At 39.7% G+C, this 14,723-nt stretch overlaps 1 protein-coding gene and 1 long non-coding RNA gene across 10 annotated transcripts; one reads left to right on the top strand and one right to left on the bottom strand.

Annotated features, from left to right (window-relative positions):
- Positions 1-2,300: 2,300 nt before the first annotated feature.
- Positions 2,301-7,776, top strand: LOC133725428 (beta-fructofuranosidase, insoluble isoenzyme CWINV1-like). The gene is made up of 7 exons (XM_062152691.1): positions 2,301-2,625; positions 2,835-2,843; positions 5,210-6,072; positions 6,219-6,377; positions 6,939-7,186; positions 7,268-7,358; positions 7,455-7,776. The coding sequence occupies exons 1-7, from the start codon at positions 2,433-2,435 to the stop codon at positions 7,653-7,655; spliced, it is 1,764 nt and encodes a 587-aa protein (XP_062008675.1). The 5' UTR covers positions 2,301-2,432; the 3' UTR covers positions 7,656-7,776.
- A 526-nt stretch (positions 7,777-8,302) lies between these two features.
- Positions 8,303-11,061, bottom strand: LOC133725429 (uncharacterized). Of its 9 annotated transcripts, XR_009854437.1 has the most exons (6): positions 10,780-11,061; positions 10,532-10,595; positions 10,292-10,443; positions 9,587-9,804; positions 9,215-9,343; positions 8,303-8,567 (listed from the first exon to the last, which is right to left on the bottom strand). It is a non-coding gene; the product is annotated as an uncharacterized LOC133725429 (long non-coding RNA). The 9 variants fall into 9 exon arrangements; XR_009854440.1 differs by lacking the exon at positions 10,780-11,061 and having other exon boundaries at positions 9,587-9,644; positions 10,532-10,773; XR_009854444.1 differs by lacking the exon at positions 10,780-11,061 and having other exon boundaries at positions 9,215-9,347; positions 9,587-9,644; positions 10,532-10,773.
- Positions 11,062-14,723: the final 3,662 nt, after the last annotated feature.

The following is a 14,723-nucleotide window of genomic DNA, read 5'->3' on the forward strand; positions in this document are numbered from 1 at the left end:
GGTCCCATGTCTGAACCCTATCACCATGAGCAGCAAAGCCATAGATGCCGGTGAACTGCCACCCTCCGACGATGCCCGGAGACGTAACCACAATATCGATATGGTGTGCTGAGTAAGTACGCAGATTGACTTTCAAGTCTGACGATCAGAAGAGGGCTAGACCTCTTGAACCCTTCTTTTTGGGATAACAGATGCATCCAGCAAAACCCATTTCGACTCTCAGATCCTCGAGAAGCCCCGGTCCGGCCAAAGTTTCCGAGAGGAAGACTAGACTAGGGTTGACTTTACGAACCATCGAAACTAAAGCTCTCTGTGTTTCCGTGTTAACCAGGCCACGACAATTCCAATTAAGGATCTTGAACTATTGCATCGAAACAGATGCTGAAGCCACCGGAAAACTGGACAGAACCGACAATGGAGGTGCAGTGCAGGGGCACTACGTAGCAGGTGCAGTCCGTCGTGGAAAGAGACAGAAAGCAGAGGATGATGCAGAAGCAGAAGCGTCTGGATATTCTGACAGTAGGATGCCGCCGGGATAGCACTGCGACCACTGGAGGCGGAGCCGCAAATAATGACGGGCAGAGGCCCGACCTAGGGTTTTCTGGAACGATATGTGAGGCGCGTGAGGCGCGTTCTTTTGCGTAAAAAATGTATATTAATGTCTTTAATTAGTCTACATTTGAATCAAATTATTGTAATTTTTTTTTAATCCCATCTCTACCCACCCTTGATTGGGAGGATATTATCTTACTATCTCACCAAACACATGCACACAATAACAAACTAGTCTACTTGATGTATTAATACATTGAGTACTATTCAATAATATAACATTAACTATTTTTTTGTTTGAACATGAAAATGCAATTACAAACTAGGTCCCTAAGATCTTATACAATTAACTATGAATGCTCAAGATATTCGAATAAAATGATGAACTTTTTTTTTTAGTACATATGAGATATCAAATTTAGACCATTTGATTTATCCTCTTCTTGTCTTATACTAATGACTTTCCTAAGCAAGTTCTGACCTAGTGCTCTGCTAGGGTTATCGTCGGCCTCTCACCTTCGACAAAATTTCCAAAATTTTCAAACTTTGATGGCCGTGGCCACTGCTAGCCTTGTGGCTAATTGTTTCTTCCTTCTTATTGCGTTCGTCTGGTTGTTGGGAGCGCCGCCTTGGATTTGGCTCCCGGAGGTGGTCTGGGATGGCATGTCTGCTATTCTGTTGGTTTCTATGGGGTCGTGCTCTGACAGTGTGGCTTTGAGTTGCTCTATATCGGATCGAAATGCCTGGGTCACGGACCGGACTTGTCCGGTTGGTTTCTCAGCGATGGCTGGGTGTATCAGAGATGGTTGGTTTCTCAGAGATAGCAACGTCGGCACTGGTGGCTCGCTGCAGCGTCGAAGTGTTGCCGGAGTTGGGTTGATCCGACCAGATCAGGGGTCCGATCAAAGCTTGGGTGAGTTTCAGGTTGTGCTCGGCGGCTCTGATCGGCTTCGTCCAGATTTAGGAGCTGGTTTTTTCATTGCTTGTGAAGGTACCGGAATTGATCTGAGATTGATTCGAGGTGATCCGATTTTGGGGCTGACTTGGGTGCCTTTCAACCCTGGAGATGGTGCAGTCTCGTCGGCTGCGTCCCACGGTGACGGCGGCGGCGGCTGGTTGGGCTGTGGAGGAATATGTGGGGTGGTCTTAGCTATTTTGCCCTACTGGGCCAGTTGGGCTTGGAATGGGCTAGAGGGCCTGACGCATGTATGGAGGTGGATGGTTTGGGTTCTACGACTTTTTAGGGCGTGGCTTGTCTTTGGAATGGGGGTTGAGGGCATTTGTTCCCTTTCCGCTCCACCTATGAATTGGGTTGCTATGGCCCATAGTATTGTTTAATTTCTGTTTTTGAGTCGCAAAAACTAGTGCCTTAGTTGGAATCTTTTATGCAAGTTTCGAGATTTCTAGGTTTTTGTTAGAATAAATGTGCTATAATTTACCAAAAGGTGGGTGTACTCGGGATTTTTTGGGATGTTATTCCATTAGAATAGGGTCTAATGAGGTTCTAAGGAACGATTCTTTCTGTCGACCCCAAATGGGTGTTTCGTTTTTGTACTGCTTGCTGAATTATAATGAAAGGGCTGACCTATAAAAAAAAAATGACTTTCCTATAGAACTGTACAAGTCCCCCAAATTAATTTCTTTCAATAATGAGAAAAATAATGAGAAAAGTTGTTTTCTCATTATTGTTTCATATATTATTACGTAATAACAACAATCATGTGAAACATCAATCATGTGCAGTGATTCTCATTGTTTAATATCTTTATCACATCTAACTATTTCTCTAAACCCCCTTCCTTGACTTCAAGTGCTCCTCACTTTCCTTGAAAACTACCAGACATCGGGTGCCTTGGTTTCCCAACCCTCACAAAGCCAGTATGGCCTTGATGATATTCTCTCTTCGGATATTCTTCTTTCTTTCAGTTTTGCTTTCCTTTGGCGTTATTGAGCTTGAAGGTTCCCACCATGCTTGCAGCAACCTTCTGAATTTGGAACTACCTTCAACACGCCAAGCTAAAGAGCCTTACAGAACCGGGTATCATTTCCAGCCTCCCAAGAATTGGATCAACGGTGTGTATATATATCTTCAACCTCTTTATTTTTCTCTCGATCTGATTTTTGTTTAATTTGCGTTTTCTCTAGCTTCTCATCCTGTCCTTGTCTTAGTTTATTATTGGTTATAACTCTTACAGTTTGTTCTTTGCTTCTTGTATTTCACATTTGACTTGATCTTATTCTCGAAATGGACAAATGGGCGTTCTTAATTTGGAACCTCACAGATCCTAATGGTTAGTTCCTCTCTTCCCGTGGTCTTACTTTCTACCTTGTCTTTTTATTATTATTATTATTATTATTATTATTATTATTATTTTTAGCAATTGTATTTTCTGGGTTTGGTTTGCCAACCAATTCATATGATCGCAACACACAATAACTAGAGATGCAAATACCTAAAGAGGTCATCTCTTAGCAAGAAAGTCGTGCCTTCTCTGTCCGATTACCTTAGTAATGCCAATAATGAGGTTGGCAAAGTGCTTCTAAATCATGTCTGACAAGACGTATAGAATATTGGTTTCACTAGTTTACAATAATTATAATTGAGATGACAATCCTACAATATTGTAAACCATCCTACAATATTGTCCATTCGGTGACTAAAGTGATTGACAAAGTAATAGTTGAGTGACCAAATTGATATATTTGAAAATTGAGTGACCAAAGTGGTCGAATGAGTTATAGTTGAGTGACCATTTGTGAAATTCTTTATAAAAATTGAAGGAGGGCCAACTACCGATTCATACCTCCAAAATAGAACCTCCCAAAAATAAAAGGCTTTTATTGATTTTATTAGTTGATGAGGATTTTTGGAAAATTAGGGAGGTGTAGATTGTATATTGGTTATTTGTAAAAGTAAGATAGGGGTCTATTAAGTGAGGATGTCCAGATACTAATTTTGAAAGTATGAGAAAAAGAAAAAAATAATAATAGAGAAGTTGTTAGAGAAAAATAATGCTATGTTTTTCTCTAAAACTAGAGAACAATAAAGAATAAATAATAAATAACAGTTATGAATCTCCAAAGTCTAAACTCTATTACAAAAATTCATTTTCTTTCATGATCAAGTAGAGCCTTAGGGTTCTGAGTCCAGTGCGGCGGCAACTCTCCGGATTGCTGTTTGTTTTAGCCCAGTGAGATCGTCGTGGGTTGTGGTAAAGCTGGGTGTGGGGTTCAGCGTGGGTTTGGTAGCGGCAGAAAGTCAGACTGATTTCGGCTTGTCGTGGTGGTGCAGCGCGGAGGCAGAACGTGGAGAGAGCTTTCGATTTGGATCTCTTGATCCGGTCTCCGATTCTAGGTGGATCTGGTTTGCTGGAAGCCAAGGTTCAGCACTAACGGTGAAGAAGAGCGGGACGAGACGCAGGTCTTGGCAGATTTTTCTTTAGTCGGAGTACGGATCGAGTTTTTTTGAAGCAAAGGTGTTCGACGTCGAGGCTTGATTGGTGACTGGTAGCGACGTAATTTGATCAATCGTATAGGTCGAGGAGTTCTGCCGGACTCTGCTGATCATTGGTCGACGCCTGATGGAGGAGTGGCACGGTCGACGCCTGATGGAGGAGTGGCACGGTCGGCCGCCGGAGGGCCGGGCGGCAACAGAGGCAGCCTGGAATCAGAGGGCTAGGTTGGCCTGGTTTTGGTCTTGGGTCGTTGGGCCTGAGCTCAAACCTGGAATGAGGGGTGTTTGGGCTTCTGGGCCTAGATTTGAGCTCAAACTTGGGCTGGTTAAGTCTACTGCAATGGACAAGAAGAGCAAGACCAACCTGTTGCCGAGGTTGTTGGCTCCTGAAGAGGTTGAGGACAGTGCTGGCTCCAACCCTAAGGGGGAGGAGCTAGTATTTTCTGAAGTCTCTGCTATTAGACATCTAGTTACAAGCCTAATAGAGTTGGCGTAACCTTTATGAGTTGTTCTAAGATGTTTCTAGTTGTTATTTGTACAACAATAGCGTACTGACAAATTAGACTAGATGAATGAGTTTTCCTTAGAATAACGAGGTTGTTTTTGCTCGTTTTAGGCTTGCTTTTCGGCGAGCGTCCCTTTAAACCTTAATGAGTTTAGTATTGGCTTAGATAGGTTTATCTAGTTCACCGGATTCTTATATAAGTGCATGTTAGACTCTGGTCTGTTTTTCATGGCTTTGATATCTAATAACATCAAATCCTATTAAAAAAAATAAAAAAATAAAGAATAAATAATAAGAAAGTTATTGGAGATGCTCTCTAATTAGAGGTGACCAACGGGCTTAGGTAATTGGATTGAAGGAGATTCATTCAGGTTTTATGTCACGCTCGGATGAGTCCATCAATTAATATGCCAAACCAAGTCTGGCTAATCGAAGAAAACATTAGGCCAAATCTAAGTTTGATCTTGTAAAAGAGATTATTGGGCCTAAATCTTGTCCTTATCTTATCAAAAAGGTCGTATGCTTTTAAAACGAACATTGCACCCCAATTTACAGTCTAAATCGATGTGTTCAAGCCACTCGAAACCACTTTTTTACTCGTGTACTAAAATCTTGTATATTACTCATGTTTTTTCTTGGCTCTTTTATTTTTGGCCACACCTTGTACTAAACTCTTATGTATTACTTGTGGTTTTCAGGGCCATTGATTTACAAAAACGTGTACCATCATTTTTATCAATATAATCCTCATGGTGTAGCGTGGTCACCCAATATTGTTTGGGCCCATTCAACATCAAATGATCTTGTCAATTGGATCCCACATGACGATGCCCTCAACCCATCAGAGCCGTTTGATATTAACGGCTGTTGGTCGGGGTCTGCTACAATCCTCCCTGGGGGAAAGCCAGCCATTGTCTACACTGGAATCAACTCCGAAAATGAGCAAGTTCAAAACTTGGCCTTCCCCAAAAATCTCTCAGACCCATTTCTCAGAGAATGGGTTAAAATCCCACAAAACCCACTAATGATCCCAACCGAAGCTAACCAAATAAATGCAGACTCATTTAGGGATCCAACTACTGCTTGGCTAGGTTCAGATAATAGATGGAGATTAGTCATTGGAAGCAAGAAAAACCAAACTGGCCTAGCCATTCTATATACGAGCGAAGATTTCCTACATTGGACCATGGTAAACCACACCTTTCATTCAGCAAAGGAAAATGATATGTGGGAGTGCCCAGATTTTTTCCCAGTTTCAAAGAGTAGCCCAATTGGTCTTGACACATCAACGAATGGTCCGGATGTTAAGCATGTGCTCAAGGTTAGCTTGTTTACTGCTAAAGAGTACTACACAATTGGAACATATAACCTAGACAAAGATATATATAACCCTGATAAGGGATCAGTGGAGAGTGATTTGGGTTTGAGATATGATTATGGTAAGTTTTATGCATCAAAATCCTTCTTTGACAGTGCTAAGAACCGTAGGATCTTGTGGGGTTGGAGTAATGAATCCTCAAGTGCCAATGATGACATCAAGAAGGGTTGGTCTGGACTCCAGGTATAACATGTCTATCATAATAGCTATGCACATCCAATTACACTTCACAATTTCTCACGATCCATATAGCTAATGGAATTGATCAGTCTTTAATAAGCTAGCTTATGAATTAAGACTTATAGTATTCAAATTGATTCTTATTGCAGACAATTCCAAGGACCATTTTACTTGATGAGTCTGAAAAACAATTGGTACAATGGCCCATCGAAGAACTTGACAAGCTGAGAACAAAGCAGGTTAGGTTGCCAGGTATTGTGATAAAGGGAGGATCACTACATGAAGTACTTGGAGTCACAGCAGCACAGGTATGCATTTTTGTTTTCTTTTTAGGATTAAATTCTGTTTACTACCTTGTACTTTCAAGGGTTCATCAGTTCAGTCTCTACACTTCTAATTTAATCAGAAAAGTCCTTGCACTCTCCAATTTCATCAAATCGATCCAATCCGTCACTATTCCGTCAATTTTCGCTGTTAAAATGCTGACGTGGGACCTTCTCACATGGAAAATTCCCAAACTACCCATCATTAGGCAGCTCGCCGACTTGTCAATGTTGTGAATACAGATGGGTAGTTTGGAAATTTTCCCCGAAAATTGATGGAGTGGTGATGGATTGGATTGATTTGATGAAATTAGAGAGTGCAAAGACTTTTTTGATTAAATTAGAAGTGCAGGGACTGAACTGATGAACCCTTGAAAGTACAGGGTAGTAAGCAGAATTTAGTCCTTCTTTTTATTTATTTATAGGATTTATACTATTGAGTTTCTGTTATCTGTTATTAAAAAGCACATAAATCCATTTCAATACCTGAATAATTTCTTGAACTGGTTATTTTTTTACTTTTGTTGGTGATCTTCGGGTTTACAGGCAGATATAGAAGTTACATTTGAGATAAGTGATTTTGAAAAAACAGAGGTGCTGGATCCAAGTTGGACCGATCCACAAATTTTGTGTAGCAAAAAGGATGCCTCAGTTTATGGGGGTCTAGGACCATTTGGGTTGCTGGTTTTGGCTTCAGAGGGTTTGCAAGAATACACAGCAGTCTTTTATAGAATATTCAAATCTCACAACAACAACAACAAATATGTGGTGCTCATGTGCAGTGATCAAAGCAGGTATAGACCCAGGAATGTCTAACCAAACTTCAATTCATATTTTCACCCCATTTATTCTTTTTTGGTTTATTGTCTTCATAGGTCTTCCTTGAATGAAAATAATGATAAGACTACATACGGGGCATTTGTAAATGTGGATCCTGTTCATGAGAAGCTATCACTCAGAAGCTTGGTAAGTTGCTAAATTTTTTTCCGCTTTACTCTTTTTGTTTATAGTTTATACATAGCTCATATGATTGTATCTCAAGCGCATTTCAAAATGTTGCAGATTGATCACTCTATAGTGGAGAGCTTTGGTGGAGAAGGCAAGGCGTGCATAACAGCTAGGGTTTATCCCACATTGGCTGTTGATGGTTATACCAACTTATATACTTTCAATTATGGGAAAGAGAGTGTAAAAGTCACAGGAAGTGCATGGACCATGAGGACTGCAAAGATTAATCGATCAAGAAAAGAAGAGAATGAATAGTGGAGAGATAGTATTGTTGGCAGGAGGAGAAGAAAAACATGTGTGGAATATTGATCTTGTATATGAAATCTTCGATCATTTCTAATGCCTATTTGAGATAATGAATATGAGACCCAAATAATTTGTGCGTTTCATTTAATGAGAGGTGGAAAGATCGATGGTAGAGCGTGGCTTGGAGAAACCCTAAGCATGCATGGCCGCACTCTGTGGGGATGTTTAACGTAAAGCGGCTTACAACCAATATTTAGCCTAGTTAATTTTGTTCTAAACGTAGTTAATTTTGTTCTATGATTAATGTAGTAGTTCTAAGAAGTAGGTCTAGATTTCTTCTACAAAACACTCGATCAATCACTCAATCTTTACAAAACTTTGGTTAATTAATTTTTTGGATTTCTTCAATTCCAACAGACGGATTAAAAAAAATCCAAAAATCATGGTAAAAAATATTGAATTAAAAAAGCACATTTACCATAAAACAAGAAGCCAAATCTACCATGAATAGTGTGCTTATGCTTGATGCACCTCCTCTTATTAATGCATCTCTGGCATGGCCATCGATTTTGCTTTCGCTCCCGTTTTGTATTAACTAGAAATTATGCCCACGCTTTGCCGCGGGAGTTACTCGTCAATGAATTAGAACTACATAATGGAAGAAAGAAATTATTACATAATATTACATGGTATCCCTGATCTCATAACATTACTGTTGTTCAGGAGAGTAATTGCTTGTGTAGACAACGATAGAGATCAATTCCGCGTGATGCTGCGGGGTTGGTTATAAGTTTAACTACAACAAAAACAAACGTTCAAAATATTATGTCCGTAATCAAAGTATCTTTTACAGATTTGAAAATCTGGTATGTTAACCAGATACATACATGAGCGATTTTGATCCAATTAGGTACATCGGTGCTGCAAATAAAACCAAGAGCAACAGAAGATCAGAACTTTAAGAATCAGATTAATCAAACAAGAAAATCAAGTCAAAATATTCTTCCAATTTCAGAGTAAAAAAAAGTTAAAAATTTTCCTTATCAAACTTAAAAGCTGAAAGTTCATCACTGTAATTAAAAAAAAAAAAGGGAGAGAGAGCAATTTTTTTGCCATGAAATGTTCCCATATTTGCAGAACATCTAGTGAACAATGAAATACCTAATTCCCTAATAAAAACTTCCATTCTTTCAATCGTTGTCCCAAATTTTTGTTTTGGGGGAGGAGGGGAGCTAGGGGGAGAAATAATCCCACAGAATTGCAAAAGAATCATTTGAGCACCATGACCCCCTAAGAGTTAGAAGTGTACATGTTATATATGCAAGTGCATCATCTGTAAATGATATAATCAATTTCCTAACCACATGTAAATGAAAACTTTCCTTCCATTTTTCAGAAACTACATGAAACAAAAGAGCATGAACAATCAAGCAAGAATTGTGCTAAAACAACTCACTCCTCAAAATCTGAACTTTGAAGAGTAAAGGTATTCCCAATGTTAGAAAAACCAATACAGAAACAGCAACATACTTTTTGCTATTTGTTAAGCAGCAGACAAAGGGTATTACCTGCTATGGCATTTACAAATGTCTTAATTTGAAAGTTGCTGCTTCCATCATTCTTTGCCACTGGTGCAAAATCTTGGCAAACATCCTGAGGTGTAGAATGTCTCTTTAGCTGCGACAGGCGCCATATATCTACCTTAAAGATAAAAAAAAAATTGAGGAACAAGATAAAAAAAAAATTGAGGAACAATTGTGCTAGATCGCCCAGCTAGAAATACACAAATAGTGCTAAATGATTGCTTACACATTTAAACTGATAAATTCAGTTGTTAAAGCAAAGGAAACCAATAGCTTACAAACCCAGGTGTGATAGTTGGAAATTACAGAAGCGAATAAAAAAAATTGAGATACATATAGACACAGATAGAGAATTACCTGACTTGCTGAAATGCTTTTAGCCAATATGTAATCCATAAGAAGCAACCAGCCATAGCTGCTGTAATCAACCAAGTTAAGCCTTTAAAGCTGAAGACTGAATTTGAAACTATGACCGAATGACTCAAGCTGGAAAAAACATGCAGATGCCAGACAAATTGGAATCGAAGCTCTCAGTAGAATCAGTTGATCTATTTTCTTGTATCTGTCACTGAAGCCTAGTGAAATTTTATCAAAAGATTATATGCCTTTTTTTAAAGGATGTTAAGGCTTTAAGGTAATGCATAAATGAAGCATTTTATATTAACTGTTCCTGATTATTAGGCTAAAACGACGCATAAACTTTTAGAAAATAAACAGACAGAAGAAAGCAGTATATCTAAAAGATGTAGATACAGATCACAAAATGCAGAAACTTGAGAAAAGAAATTCATCAGTTAAAAATTTTGTTTCTTGCTGGAACATGGTGCAATTTGTTTCGTTTGAGGAAGATGACTTTGTTAATCATAAAGTTAACCATTTCATGACAACACCAAAAGCTACTATGCTAAGTTAATTGAGCACTATAGAGATGTTTGAACGAAAAGACAATGGATTCAGATTCATTCACAACTAAACAACTGGTAAAAGGAAACAAAGTTTATATAAGAGGATTATAAAACATGAAAAGAAATAATGATCAAAATATGAAAGATGATAACTCACTTAGACACTGCTGGCCATTGTACTGGTGCCCAAACGCATTTTTTCTGATCATTTCCGGCAAGTTATCTAAGAATCCAAACTAAACCAAAAGCATGGGCCAGAGAAGACCCACCTGTTTTGAACCCCTTATATAAATTCCACATCTTGAATTCCTGGAAAAAAAAAAAAAAAAAAAAGGATGTTAAACCTTAAATTGTAGGACTCAAACTTTAATCTGCAATATGCATAGGCATGCCTTACCTTTGAATTGCTCAAAGGTCTTCTTCTTTCTGTTTCAATCATGACAATAGCACGTGAATGGATCCTTGCAAATATAGATGATGAAAATCATGAAATTAATTCATCATTTTCTCCCAATATTCATATCAAATCAATTGCACAACTAAACCAAACAATGACGTAAAAAGGGAAAGACTAAGCCAAAATGAGTTCAAATTAATAAAAGAAATTGGTAAGTGTAAATGAATGAAAAAGCTTGGGTAACTCACCAAGTCGATCTGTGCTGATGTTGATCTTGATGGAGAAGTTTGATGTCGGCTAAAAGCAGATGCTGACGACAATGGAGGCTTCTCGAATTAGGATAGTACCGGAGATCCCTCTTATATATTCAACTATTCAGGGCAAAACTGTAATCCCAAAATGGAATTCATTTCCAACACTAGCTATTTGTCCGATTGTGAAATCTGGAAGAATCGGTATTCTTCGTTTTGTTTGGACTTGATAATATCATTATCGGCTTTTGTTCAAGATTGCAGGTTGTTTCTGCCATCAGTCTACTGGGTTTTCAGACAATGTCAAATCTCAATTGAACCAGCCGACATCGTGTCAAACACTAAGAAGAACCTGAAATTCTAGTGGAAAAAGAAGGACAGAAGCGTCTTTTTAACCCCTTCCAATGCAAATGACGCATATGCCCAGCTGACATAGTATGAAACACGTAGAAAAACGTGTAATTGGGAGAAAAATTCAAGGGTAAAATGGCCTTTTCGACCTGATGAACAGTAATAACAGTACCCACCCAACCGGCCTTTCGTATATAGTATAATTTATTATTAAATGACTAAAACAGTTGAATCTAATAATGTATTGCAAATTAAACCCTAGCAGACCACAACTCGTGTTTTGAGCTGGATCAGCGCCGTTTCCGGTGTCTGTGCGTGGCGGCAGGGGCGGAGCCACGTTGGGGCACGGTGGGTCCCGTGCCCCAGTCAGATCTTCATTATATATATTTCTAGTTTCATACTTGCATGAAAAGTTGTTGTGAAGCAGTGGTGGAGGTATTCAAGTACTTGTGCTTGGTCCCAAGTTCCAATGTTGGTACTAGCCAAAATATGTTAACCTTTTTGTTTATTTCTTCCTTTTTATAACATTAGTACCATTCTAACTTCTTAACACAAAAACATTAACACTTCCCTTTTATGTAGTTGAATGTTTGATTAATAAAATATGTAATTTTAAAAAAATATTGACCTTTCTAATTTTTTATTTTTATTAAAATTTTAATATATTCTAAGTTTTTTTATTTTAATTTTTTAACTTTCGAGTGCCCCAGTAGAGATCAATTTCTGGCTCCGCCACTGCGTGGCGGTGTATTGACCGGGATCAATGATGAGTCTTCAGGTTCTAGCATGGAACTGTCGAGGGATTGTGGGGGGATGTCGTCTTCGTGCGTTTGTAGATTTGATCAGGAAAGAGAAAGCTAGGCTTTTGTTTTTGTCAAAGACTCTGTGTTCTTAAGGTCAGCTTGAGACTTTAAGGGTTAGGACCGGATTTGATAACTGTTTGGGCAAAGAAGATGGCGATGAATCACCGGGGGTTGCACTCCTCTGGATGAATGACGTTCCGCTGCGCATACACAATTACTCAGCCCAGCATGTGGATGTATCTATTGCCACTTCGGGTTCAGCAGAAGAATGGAGATTGACTGGCATCTATGGGTATGCTCAAACTAGTGACCATAGTCGAACGTGGGAGCTGATGAGGCAATTGGCAGCGTTGTCTTCTCTCCCATGGGTCCTTATAGGGGACTTTAATGAAATCCTTTCCATGGAGGAAAAATATGGGGGGGGGGGGGGGTGGTGTGTGTTCGAAGATGGGCACAGATGCAGGCCTTCAGGGCAGCGATAATGGATTGTTCGTTGATTGACATGGGTTTTTCAGGTAGCCCTTTTACTTGGTCCGATCATCAGACCAAAGAACGTCTTGATCGAGCTTTATGGTCGGCTAAGTTAAGAGACTTGTTTCCAGCTTCTTTGTTAACGCACTTGCCTCCAAGTACCTCGGACCATAGTCTGCTATTGCTACAGGTTTGCTCCAGTCCTCAACCTAGGCAATACCATAGACGTCGCTTTCGGTTTGAGTAATTCTGGGAGACTCATCCCGAGTGTGAAAGTGTTGTACAGAGGGGTTGGGCAGCTGTGAGTCCGGAAGACCCACTTAGCCAAACAGCTATGAAGATCAAGCAAACCGGCAGAGAACTGCAGGCTTGGCAGCAGCCTACTTTCATGTTCAGGAAAGCAGAGATGAGAGCGGTGCGCAATCGTTTGGATGAGTTGTTGGGTATGCCCTTCGATCCTGCACATAATGTTGAGAAGCAAAGCTTGAATGCTAGGTTTCAGGAGTTACTCACTCAAGAAGAAACATTCTGGATTCAACGTTCCAAAGCTTTATGGTTAAAAGCAGGAGATCATAACACTGCTTTCTTCCACTACAAGGCGTCAAATAGGCGAGCACGCAATTCCATTAAGGGTTTGCTTCATTCTGATGGGTGGTGGGTGTTCGATATGAAGGAAATTGAGCAGGTTGTTACGGGATACTATCAGGCTTTGTTTGCATATGAAGGAGTGCATAGAGCAGCGTGGGATATTATTTTGAACACTGTACAGTCTCGGGTCACTATGGAGATGAATAAGGAACTACTGAATCCTTATACTGATGAGGAAGTGAAGATAGCTCTATTTCAAATGCATCCATCAAAGGCCCCGGGACCCGATGGAATGTCCCCTTTTTTCTTCCAAAAGTATTGGCATGTGGTAGGTCCAGATATGTGTACGGGTGAAGTCTTTTTTATCTTCAGGTGTTCTACCCACGGAAATGAATTTCACACATGTGACTCTGATTCCCAATGTTTCGGAACCTAAACAAATGACAGATCTACGTCTTATTGCTTTATGTAATGTGCTTTACAGGATATGTTCAAAAGTTCTGGCTAACAGGTTAAAGCGACTATTACTGGATGTCGTCTCTCCATTGTAAAGCGCTTTTGTTCTGGGTAGGTTGATTTCGGACAACACTTTGATCGTAACTGAGGTTGCCCACTTTTTGCATACTACTCGAAGAGGGGAGGATGCACACTTTTCTCTTAAACTTGATATTAGTAAAGCATACATACGATAGACTGGAGTGGGATTTCATACGAAGTATCCTGTTGAAGTTAGGATTTGCAGCTGCATGGGTTGATTTAGTGATGACCAGTGTGACTACAATCAGCTACTCTTTTTTGGTGAATGGGGAGGTTTGCAGTTATGTAAAACCGGCTAGAGGAGTTTGTCAAGGGGATCCACTGTCACCATATCTGTTTATTTTATGTGCAGAAGGATTGTCATCCCTCATTCAACATTTTGTGTGGCAACAATGGGTTAAAGGTATGAGACTTACTCCTACGGCCCAAGTGTTACATCATTTATTGTTTGCTGATGACAGTTTTGTGTTTCGAACTGCTGATGAGGAGGAATATCAGCAGTTCCGGAATATCTTATACACTTATGAAATTGCCTCAGGGCAACAGATTAATTTACAGAAAAGTAGTGTGGCTTTTAGTCATCATCTGGATATGGACAAGCAGCTGGTCTTAGCAAACATTAGGGGGGTTCAGAGAGTTTATAAGCATGACCGTTACTTAGGTCTTCCTACGCATGTAGGCGAAGCAAAACTGCAGCTTTTGGTTATCTAAAGGAAAAACTGTCCAAGAAGTTAATTAGTTGGCATGCTAAGTTGCTAAGTGGAGTGGGAAAAGAAATCTTAATTAAGGTAGTGGCTCAGACGGTCCCTAATTATGTGATGAATTGTTACATGTTACCAGTGGGGTTATGTGATGATCTGCAACAATTATGTGCGGGTTTCTGGTGGGGTGATAGTGACGAAAAAAGTAAAATTCATTGGCGTTCGTGGGAGAGGCTCTGTATACCTAAATATGAGGGTGGCATGGGCTTCAAAAACTTGCATTGTTTTAACATGGCTATGCTGGCTCTAAACAGGGATGACGTTTACTGCAGAATTCAGGTTCGTTGATCTCTCAATTGTATAAAGCCATTTACTTTCCAGAGAGTGATTTTTCAAATGCCCAAGGGTACGGGGCTATCGTTCTCCTGGGGGAGCATTATGGAGGCTAGGGAGGTGCTAAGTCAAGGACCTAGATGGCGTGTGGGTAATG

The sequence above is a fragment of the Rosa rugosa genome, chromosome 1 (genome assembly GCF_958449725.1).
Source record: "Rosa rugosa chromosome 1, drRosRugo1.1, whole genome shotgun sequence".
NCBI classification, from domain to species: Eukaryota; Viridiplantae; Streptophyta; class Magnoliopsida; order Rosales; family Rosaceae; genus Rosa; species Rosa rugosa.